This window comes from Arachis ipaensis, chromosome B8 (genome assembly GCF_059453495.1).
Source record: "Arachis ipaensis isolate K30076 ecotype BB chromosome B8, ASM5945349v1, whole genome shotgun sequence".
NCBI classification, from domain to species: domain Eukaryota; kingdom Viridiplantae; phylum Streptophyta; class Magnoliopsida; order Fabales; family Fabaceae; genus Arachis; species Arachis ipaensis.
In genome coordinates this window covers 113,331,886-113,343,086 of record NC_142443.1, presented here as the reverse complement: position 1 = coordinate 113,343,086, position 11,201 = coordinate 113,331,886, and the positions used below count along the sequence as shown (strand labels likewise).

At 37.9% G+C, this 11,201-nt stretch overlaps 1 protein-coding gene across 1 annotated transcript; it reads left to right on the top strand.

The window, feature by feature from the left end:
• Positions 1 to 4,307: 4,307 nt before the first annotated feature.
• Positions 4,308 to 7,619, top strand: LOC107612192 (elongation factor 1-delta, putative (DUF936)). The gene is made up of 4 exons (XM_016314000.3): positions 4,308 to 5,063; positions 5,651 to 5,923; positions 6,021 to 6,112; positions 6,661 to 7,619. The coding sequence occupies exons 1-4, from the start codon at positions 4,398 to 4,400 to the stop codon at positions 7,409 to 7,411; spliced, it is 1,782 nt and encodes a 593-aa protein (XP_016169486.1). The 5' UTR covers positions 4,308 to 4,397; the 3' UTR covers positions 7,412 to 7,619.
• The last annotated feature ends 3,582 nt before the right edge of the window (positions 7,620 to 11,201 follow it).

The following is an 11,201-nucleotide window of genomic DNA, read 5'->3' as shown; positions in this document are numbered from 1 at the left end:
TAATAAAATGCATGTCCGACTAACCTCTATAGCATCTGAACAATAAAAGGAAGTGGGAAGTGATCCTTCTTTATAGCTGTATTGGTTAGATGATATTTTAAAATTTTTATTAGACTATTATTATGTTTTAGTATTTTTATTTATATTTTATTATAAAATAGTTATTTTGATGACCAATTCAGTTTTCAAAACTTTAGCAGCAGCTTAGCAACCACTAGGACAAGTTGCTTTTATTATATTTAGCATTTGTTTAAATATCACATATACAAAATAAATTATATTTGTAAAATTTATATTTATCAATTATAATTTAAACAATTTAACTAATAATTTACTAATTGAGCTACTAACCCAGTAACTAGTATCTTAAGCAGATCGATTACTCATTCGATTTCGATAACTATGCTCATTACATTTTGGATAAGAAAGAAAGTGATAAAGAAAAAACTTGTGGCTTATAATCTTTCATGGGTTTACGACATTAAATATGCAAAAATATTTTATCATTTTATTTTTCATTTTTAATTCATGTACGATTTACATTTATTTTTATTTATATATAAATTTTTATACTTTAAAACAATTTATGTTTAATTTTTGAAAATTTTTTTACCTTATAGTATAAATATACACCTAAAATATAACCAATCTTTAATCGTTATATTTAGATAATTTTAAAATTTATTTATTTAATTATGTAATTTATTCTAAAATTAAAATCTAATAAAAATTACAAATTTATCTGGAGTTAAGTTTTAAAGTGGTATCTGAAGTTATATTTGAGCCTTAAAGTGGTCTCTGAAGTTAATAGTTACCCAAATTTATCCTCAAAATTACACTCTAAAACTCTTAGTAGTCTCTAAGACACTTTTCATCCATTAGAAGCCACGCTGGCACTGTAACGACTAGCTAATGTGGTAAAGAAAAATTTATTTTTTTGCAATTTGGTTTCTTTTTTGAGAATGGGAGTAAACTACCATTTCTACCCACGAAAGTTGAACACACTGACATATCTACCCATAGAAAAAGGAAATTACCATTTGTACCCATAAAACATGAGTTCCATATAATAAAATTATCCAAACACTAAAAAATCACATAAAATCCCTAAATTACCCTTATCATCATCCGCATCATCCACCCCTCCTTCCCTCCTTCCCTGTCTCACCCTCGCCTGAGCCAAACTCTGAGTTCAAAGGCACCACATCTCATTTCCTTTATCACTACCATCACTACCACCACCACTATACCTCCATCATCGTCTTCTTCATATAAAGCAACAACAACAACAACAACAATAGAAAAAGCAAAGAGAAAAAATGGTTCTTCCTCCCTTACTGAACAGCATCGACGACGATGGTGGCAGTGACACCCACCGGCGCCGTCGCCCTCTCCTCCTTCTCCGATCTCTTGCGCGCTCTCTTCCTTCCAGACCAGCGACAACGACAGCGACGGACTCAATCAATGGTGGCGACAGACGCGACGGAGCCGACAGCAGCAGGGCACGACAGCGACGACAGCTCCCCCTTCCTTCATTCCTTGGTTCTGGCTCGCATCTCCTCTTCGGGCTTCCTCAACAATGGCAACGATGATGCGATAGTGGCAGCGAGTCCCCACATTGCCAGTACGGTCTCCCTCTCCCTGCTCTTCTCTTCTTCTTCCTCGGGTGGGTGTGTGTGTGTAATGTCTCCATGTGTGAGTTTTAGAGGGAAAGGAAGTGGTGGCTGTGTGAAGAGGGTTAGGATTAGAAAGGTAGTTGGGTGAAGGGGGTGGTAGTGAGATTTGAGATTAGAAAGGGAAAGGAGGTGGTGGCTGGGTGAAGAGGGTTAGGGTTAGAAAGGTGGCTAGGTGAAGGGGAGTGGTGGTGGGATTTGAGATTAGAAAGGAAAAGGGGGTGTGGCTGGGTGAAGAGGGTTAGGGTTAGAAAGGTGGCTGGGGTGAAGGGGGTGGTGTGGTGGTGAAGATAAGGGTAATTTAGGAATTTTAGGTAATCTTTTAGTGTTTGGATAATTTTGCTGTGCGAAATCCATATTTCATGGGTACAAATGGTAATTTCCTTTTTCTATGGGTAGATATGTCAGCGTTTTCCACTTTTGTGGGTAGAAATGGTAGTTTACTCCCGAGAATGGAGAATCATGAGCAATAACGAATCCAAACCCAGTAACATTTGAGAATATTTTTCTTTCTCCAACAACGGGAGAACTTAATCACATACAGAACACTTAAAAATCAAATGCAGAACAACCCATAAGAAATAATAATGTGCAATTGAGAAGCCAAATCAAATGCAAAACACTTTAAAATGCCATAAATATCCAAATGCAAATACGAAAGTCATGTACCACTAATTTGATCTTCATTCTAATATCCAAAAAACATGTTACCTTCAAAGTTATCCATAGAAAATGTTAGAATGTCATCATATGAAGAATATTTGACAGTAGCTTCTGCCTTGAATTTTTACTTTGCTTCTAGAATAATAATATAACATGACTTCAGTTCTTCAAATGCAGGTGATTGCAGAAGTTTTAGCAACAAAAAAAAGTTTACAGAAGCCAATTTTAATTGTTATCTCACACTCACACCAACAAATTTCAACAACTCAAGAGTCTAAGCTTGACCTAAACTTGACAAGGTCTCAATAAAACAATTTGTCCCACTAGTACAAATCAACAGAATGGGATACAAACAAGAGAGAATATAAGACAAATCAAGAAAATATGACTTTCATAGAAGCAAAATCAGAAGGGGAGTCTCCTTGATGTCTTTAAGCCTTCTATTTTCAGTTCAAGCTCTTTTTCAATCCTGCATAACCCAGCCAAATTGCAGAAGAAGCTAGACAATTCAGTATTCTTCCATCGCCCCCACAGCCGCGTCCAGTCTCCAGTGGCAACAGCCGACTACGGAAGTGTTGTTGGAGCAGCAACAGTAAACCTGGCAGCTGCGTGTCGTCTCCCACTTGTTTTGTAGTGCGTGTAACACAGGAGGAAGGATCGCAGAGGAGAAACCCTCACCATCTCTGCGTCCTCTTCTTTTGCCATCACCATCATCAGGGAACAGTCTGAGACTGCCGTCACTTGAAAGTCCGGCTGGTCTTTGCAGATACGGTTATTTTGTCTATCACCGATCACCTTCCATGGTTCCACTTCAACCACAGACTCCTCTATCAACCGGTTCCATGGCAATAGCATTCAAGTCCTCCGGTGATTGAGCCTTTTTCGTTTAGTGTTGGAGACCATCTTCACTAGGATTAGGTTCGGATAGTATTGAGAGGGAGAGATTTAGTGTAATAGGATTAGGGTTTTAAAAGAGAGAAATGACTAAATTGCGAAAAAAAAAAATTCGCCACATCAGCTGTTACAATGTTAGTATGGCAAGAATCACTCTAACTCAACTTTTTGATGGACGGAAAATATCTTGCGAATTACTATGAGTCTTGAAGTGTAACTTCGAGGACAAATTTGGATAACTATTAACTTCAGAGACTACTTTGGGACTCGAATACAACTTTGGTAGTCACTCTAAGGCTTAACTCAATTTATTTGTAATTAATGAGTTAACACTCAATTTGACCTCTGAAATTTGAAGTCGGACTCAATTTGACCCTTAAAATTTTAACGGACTCAAATTGAATTCCGAAATTTATAATCGTAACTCACATTAACCCTTAAACTAATTTCCATTAACGATGTATTGATTTGGTACATTAATTTGTTGTGATTTAGATTTTTCACTAAGATTCTATGTGATCAAAATTTATTAGAGTTCCAAAATTTTAATTGTTGCTTCCAAAGTTACAAGTTATTATCATCTTCAAGAAGATGTTGTAGAACCAATCAAACTTTTAGGAAGTTTAGTAGATCTTAATCCTAAAGAATCTAAATGAAGAATCTAAATTTTAATAAGTTAACGTGCAAAATTAATATATTATTTATAAAAATCTACTTAAAAAATGAATATAAATTACGATTATAAATTTTAAGAATTGAATTGAGTTCATCATAATTTTAAGAATCAATTTAAATCCGATATCAAATTTTGGGGATGAAATTAAATATTACCTTGTAATTAACTTTAGGTTTTTTTCCCTGATTTCCTCAATGCCACACTTTACACCTTCCCCCATGTCATTTTGAGATTCGCCACACACCAATGCTGGCGTGTTCGCATTGTTATTCGCATTCGCATAGTTTAGATAAATTAAATTGCTATTAGTTACTTTACTTATAAAAGTTAAATTAAATTTGCGTTTTTCACATATGTTTTGAATTTTTACTGTCTTTCCCTTGTTAGCCATTTCTCCATGACCAACAAAACCATTGTTAGAAGAAACAGAGAAACACAGCACTACTACTACTACTACTACCACCACCACTAATTTCTTCTTCTACATTGCAATGGCGTCACTAACACCTGGCGTGCTCTCGAAGCTTCTAGAATCTTCGGGGAACAAGGAGGCTAGGGTGACCGGGGAGCACCGCCACGCGCTCCTCCAAGTGATCGAGATCGTCCCTCGTTTTTCCCACGAGGACACGTGGCAGAGCAAGGGCTACTTCCTCAAAGTCTCTGATTCCTTGCATTCTGCTTACGTCTCCGTACCTGAAAACGACGCCGAATTGATCTGGAGCGACAAGGTCCAACTCGGTCAGTTCGTTTACGTGACTCGCCTTGACTCAGCAAAACCCTCTTCCTCTATTCCCGTTGTTCATGGCTTGAATCCCCTTCCGAAACGAAGGCCCTGCGTTGGGAACCCCATTGACTTGGTTTCAAGCGAGTTGTTACACGTTGGAGCCAATGTGAATGTTGATTTTAGAAGAAGCAAGAAGGGTAGTAATGTCAACAAGAACAAGGGTTTGAGGAAGGGTGAAGAGAGTTCAAAGGGGAAGTTGAAGGGTTTGGGTTTGAGGAATAATAATGGTAACTGTGAGAAGGTAGTGGTGGAGATGAGGAGGTTGAGTTTGGATTCTTCTAGAAGAGCTTGGGATCAAAGCCCTGTTTCTAAGAATGGTTCTGGGACTCCTAGTTCGAGATTCATGCTGAAATCTGCTTCGTCTTCACCTAATGTATGTGATGTGATGTTGAAAACTGAAAAAGCTTTTAACCTTTTGATACCCTTTTCGCCTTTTCTGTTTTTCTCACACTCCATTATGGTGTTTCTCTTTTTTATGTTCCTGTGTTTTATGTAGGGTTTTATTAATGGGGAGAGTGTTTTATTTTATTTATTTTCCCCACCTGTTTTCACTTGTAGTTGAATAATTCACCGTTTTGGGTGTTTTCTATAATGTTGAATGAGGGCCCTCACTTTTTTCTTTTTTGTGATTTTGAAATGCTTTTTGGTGGCTGTTGGACCCAGCAATCAGGCTATTTTGTTGTTTTTCTATTACGCTAACCTTTGGAATGTTCATTTGAGTCAGAAATCTAGTTTGTAAAATAGTGTTTAAAACGAGTTCCATGAATGTATGATGACTGTGTCTCTCTGCAATGCATTCTTGTAGGCCCTTTACTCTGGAAGATTCTGCATCTTCTGCAATGGGTCTGGATAGAGTAAAAGTGATTTTAGTTTTAAGACAAAAATTAATTGTTGATTTTTAGGTGTATCTTTCATATATAACTTCTTTTTATCTTATGAGGTTGTATTTGCTCGCTGTAGGTGGTTCACAAGAAGCTCCCTCTTAAATTTGAGTCTCCATTAAAATCCCCAACTTTGAGTGTCTCACCACTGAAGAATAAAAATGAGAACTTGTGTCCGAAGCCGACAAGCACTCCTTCGAGTGAAAGTACACCGCGCAGTAAGAGTTCTAAGTCACCAAGTGCTGGCACTGTTAATAGCCAACTTGTTAAGGTGCCCATCAATGTCAAGAATTGGAGTGGTGTGTCTGTATCATGGGAGGATCTTCCATCTCCCATGTGTAATCTTGGGAAGGTAATAATGATCTAGATTAATATGTATGGCTTAGATTCAAATTTACATGCCATCATCTCACATGGAAAGTTTGAAATTTTTTCTGTTTCTTTTCCAGCAAGTTGTAACTCATAGAAATCTTGCTTTTGTTGCTGCTGTGAGGGCTCTTCATGAGGCATCTGCTGCAGATACTGTAATCCAATGCATGTGGTATTATTCTCTTTTGTGACTTTGGTTTATATTTCCAAGTATTTAATAACTTTGATCATTATATATTATAGTATCCTTAGATACGAGTCTATGAGTCCAGTATGTGGAAATACAGTTCGCTTGGCTTCTGCAATTTCCTGTCTTATGGATTCTAAGAAATAACGTGTTCTCTGTAGCTGATTGAACATATTTTTCTATTTGAGTATTTTGTTAGTGCATTAGAGGTAACATATGAAGTTGCAACTATTGGTTTTATATGCATAAATTTTTGTTTGGTAACATATTCCCCCTAGTTTAAAATGGAAGGTGGAGGAATGCATTTGGCATTATTTATACTTTCTATTCCTATTGTGCCTTTTGTGGTTTGTTTTATGTAATATCTTATGTAAAACGTTTTACATAGTCGTTCAATCACATCCGTTCTTTTGGACAACTATTGACGCGGTCAATATAAAAAATAGTTCTTTTTTCTAACATGACATTATGTAATTGGATGTATTTGTAATTGCATTGACATTTGGCAAATGTAATTGACTATTGTGTTTCAGCTTGTTTGCGGAACTTTGTGAGTCTACCCAGATTCTCTCTGCTGGATTACTTGTGAAGCAGTTTCTAGAGCTTCACCAGAGTTTGCAGAGAGCAACAATGGTGTTGGATTCTTTGCTCACCCCATCTCCTGAGACAAAGCAAAGCAGCCACTCTACCCTAGAGGTTCCTTTTCACAAAAATGCTACATCTTGGGTACAAGCTGCCATTGTAACCAATCTTTCTAAATTCAATCTTTTCAGAGCACAAGGAAAAGGTGAGACTTTGAATGGTGAAAAATGTCATTATGTTGTCATTGAGAATTCTTGCGAGGAAATGCCTACTGTGAATCTCGCTGTTCAGAATAACCAAAATCGTGCAACTCAGACAACTCTCTTGCCAAATTCAACTGCTAAAAGACTTCCTTCAAAGCGGAACCTGTTGGTGGCGAAGAACAAGTACACAGATAATAAGCAGTATCAAAGTAAAGAAAGCGAGATACAGGAGGCAGCAACTTTGGCAGAAAAATTGCTTGAGGCTTCTCGAGAATGGTTCTTGAAGTACTTGGAGGAATCGCTCGATGATGGATTCGGTTTGAAAAGTGAAGAAGGGAGCACTGAAATTGCATGTCTTCTTGGACAGCTGAAAAATGTGAATCACTGGTTAGATAATTCGGTTGGCGGAGATAAGGTTGATCATCGGGTAGAGAACTTAAGGAAAAGTTTGTACCGGTTTCTACTTGAACACGTTGATTCGGCAGTTGCATCAAGTTAGTAAATAGAGCACTACAAGAACTAACAGAACTAACAGAAACGGAGTACACCTTTGCTCAGCTGACTCACTGCTTTGAACAGATGACTTCACTAACAGAGTCAATAGTTTAACACCACCTTACTCAGATATTGCTATGACCATTTAAGGATCCTGAATGTTGTAGTATACTTTATTCTAACTTAATCATTGAATGAATCTTACCACTAAGTTTATACAATTTTGAGCTGTACTCGGTCATTATTAGGTTATTGTTAGAATGAATTCATGTTGAACTTCAAATTTATTGACATTTAGTACACTTGCTTCTTTCTCTATCAATGTCTTGTTTACCTTGGATATCTTTTTTCTCAATCATCTTGTACAGTTGTAATGTTGTATACAAAAGCATGCTAACCCCAAACTGGCAAGGGTAAAAAGAAAAGGCCAATACACCCATATAAAGGTGAACTAGGGGCAGATATCTCAGGTGCTTTACTTGTTCCTGTATCCCTAGACATTGTAATAGGATAGCATATGCTGTAGGTCCATTACGGAGGGTGATTTAGGAGTTTGAGACGAAAACCTTGATGAATGGATTCAAGGTGATTCTTATTAGAAACAAAAGTGATTCTTCAGTTTCTGTGGCTTGATGGCTATGCCGTACGGTCATGGGGGCTGGCCTACTCATATCTCAATGGCTATATGGAAAGGATATAGGAGGGGGGTGTCTCTTAGGCTGCATTTGGTTTTGAGAACAGGACACTAGGACATGAATACAGAGACACAAAATCGTATTTGTTAAATGAGATATAAACAGAAACATTATGTCATAAGACACTGAATTAGTATATTGTGTCTTTTATGACAGGAATGATACAGAAATATTGAATAGAGACACAATTTATTTTTTCACTTTTTCTTTTATTATCACATTCAAATTTTGAATTAGTGTATTTTGTGTCTTTTCTGACAGAAAGGATACAGAAATATTGAATAGATATATATATATATAGAAAGAGAGAGAGAGAGTATGTTGCACATGTTCCTTCTTGTCTATTGTGCTCTTTAAACTCTTAATATCAGCTCTGTTGTTTGGACTTCCAATTGTCTTGCTGCCATTACATCTTCTGTCAGCAATTCTCAATCTCAATTTAAACTTTTGGAAGGCAGCGCTTGACAGAGGTTTTGTTAGGCAATCTGCTATCTGCTCTTCAGCTGGAATATGGATTACATATAGTCTCTTCTTGGTCACATAGTCTCTGACAAAGTGGAGGTTGAGTTCGAAGTGCTTACTCTTGTGTGTGTAGGATTGGATTAGCTGAAAGTAGTACAGTACTCTAGCTGTCATAATATAGGTTTGGTTTGGTGGTGCAAGGTATCCTCATTTCACTCAACAAGTTCTGCAACCAAATGACTTCAACAAGTCCAGCAGCTATCCCTCTAAGCTTTTAACTGGACCAAGAGACAAGATTTGGTCCATAAAAGACACAAAATTCACTTGTTGACTTTCTATCATCTATATCACTTTTGGAACTTTAATCCATGCTGAAGTGTTCCTGCTAAGTACCTGAGGATTCGCTTTACCGCTTTCCAGTGGCTGTCTAACGGTTGGTGCATGAATTGCGATACTTTGTTTACTGCATAAGAGATCTCTGGCCTTGTGATTGTTGCATACTGGAATCCTCCAATAACTGATCTATATTGTGCTGGATTTTGAAATAATTCTCCTCCTTGCACTGAGAGTTTCAGACTGGATGTCATTGGAGTAAGCATTGCTTTGGCTTCTTGCATCCCTGCTTTAACTAAGAGTTCTTTGATATATTTTGTTTGGCATAGGATCATTACTTGGTCGCTGTTCCTTACTGCCTCAATTCCCTAAAAGTAGTTCATTTTTTCCAAGCCTTTTAGTGAAAATACTGCATGTAACTGGTTGACTAAGGCTGTGATTTCTGCTTGAGAGTTTTCCGTGACTAGAATGTCATCTACATATACGAGAACATAAGTTGCTGATGCAGGTGTGAATTGGTGAAGAGTGACGTGTCTGATTTGGTGTTGTCGAAGCCAAACTTTTTGAGAGTGAGTTTCAACTTGGTGACTGATGCCAGGGCATTTTGGCCAGTTTCACTGACCTTTTTTTTACTGTTTTTAGGATAGTTTCATGCATTTTCTTAGGAAATAAGCAAGTATTTGGGTAGATATTCACTTACATCTTGATTCAAGCATACATTGTGCACTTTACATGATTTCATGAGAATTTAGCATGAATTATATGATAAATTGGATGATGCATGATCCCATGATTAAGAGCAAGACTTTGATGCACTTTGTTTGATTGATTTCAGGCCAAAAGAAGAAGAGAAGAGCCACGTTAGTTAGTTACACTAACGTGGGCACTAACGTGGAAGGAAGGAAAGCCCCAACGTTAATGAGAAAAGTTAGTGGCATTAACTTTGAAGAAGGAGAGCATGGAACGATAGCAAGGAAGACCCACGTTAACAGTCACGTTAGCTACACTAACCTGAACTCTAACGAAGGGACAATAGGCACCAAGCAACATTAATGGGGAAGGTGAGCCCCAATAACGTGAACTCTAACGAAGGGACAAAAGGCACCAAGCAATATTAATGGGGAAGGTGAGCCCCAATAACGCTTGCGAAAGGGGTATATGCCAATGTTAGTGGAAAAAGAGAGTGCCACTAACGTTTGCGAAGGCTAGAAGACCCGCGTTAGTCTCCACGTTAGTTAGATTAACGTGGGAACTAACGTGGAAGGAAAGGGAGATGCCAACGTTAGTGGAAAAGGTGATCTCCACTAACGTTTGCGAAACAAAAAGACCCACGTTAGCTTCCACGTTAACTAGATTAACGTGGTAGTTAATGTGGGCAAAAGTCCCACTTGGCAGCCTGACCATGCCTTCTTCAAACAAGAATAACTTGAGCCACAAAACTCCAAATGAGGTGATTCCAGTGGCATTGGAAAGTAGGATTCCAGAGCTTTCCAAGCATATATGGCACTACATGATGGACACTAAATTTGAGGGAGAAAACCTGCCCCGAAAGTGCAAAGATGAACATGGTATCAACCTGTAGTAAGGCCAGCTGACCTCTTCACCTTCCAAGAAGTGTAACTCGAGTTGTAGAGCTCCAAATGATGCGCTTCCAAAGGCATTGGAAAGTAGACATCTAGGGATTTCCAACAATATATAATAGTATGGGGTGGACACTAAGTTTGAGCTTCAGAAACTGGTAATAATGAAGCCCTGATCGCTAGCGTTATTGGCACTCAAGTTTTCCAGTAACGCTAGCAACTATGCCAGCGACCATGTCCACTTCAAAGGAGCATAACTTGAGCTGCAGAGGTCCAATTGAGGTGATTCCAGTTGCGTTAGAAAGCTGACATTTAGAGATTTCCAAAGATATATAATACTCTATAGTGGACATAAAATTGGAGCACAAACAAGAGGTATCTTTTAAGCCCCAAAAACACCAACTGGGCAGCAAGTGCAACGTTAGCCACAATAACTTTAGCACTAACGCCACACTTGTAGCATTAGTGTGGCTAACTTTAGCACTAACTTTAGCACCTGGACCTCAACTTGACTCACTTCTCTCTCAAGTCCACTTCAAAGCTCAAGCAAGCAAGCCCACAATTGTCAACCAATCAAGACCACAAGAAGCATCTAGAATATGAATTTTTATTTAATTGTAATTTGCTTTTAAATTTCATTTTGTAATTTAGGAGAGCCTATATAAAGGCCTTAGTCTTTACATTGAAAGCATTCTGGAATGGGGGATTGAAGAGGGGTCTTCGG

Excerpts from the sequence above, each read along its gene's own strand:
- LOC107612192 (XM_016314000.3), top strand. The coding sequence starts at position 4,398 with ATGGCGTCACTAACACCTGGCGTGCTCTCGAAGCTTCTAGAATCTTCG. Across the intron at positions 5,064-5,650 it reads CTGCTTCGTCTTCACCTAAT|GTGGTTCACAAGAAGCTCCC; the intron begins GTATGTGATGTG and ends TGCTCGCTGTAG. Across the intron at positions 5,924-6,020 it reads CCATGTGTAATCTTGGGAAG|CAAGTTGTAACTCATAGAAA; the intron begins GTAATAATGATC and ends TTTCTTTTCCAG.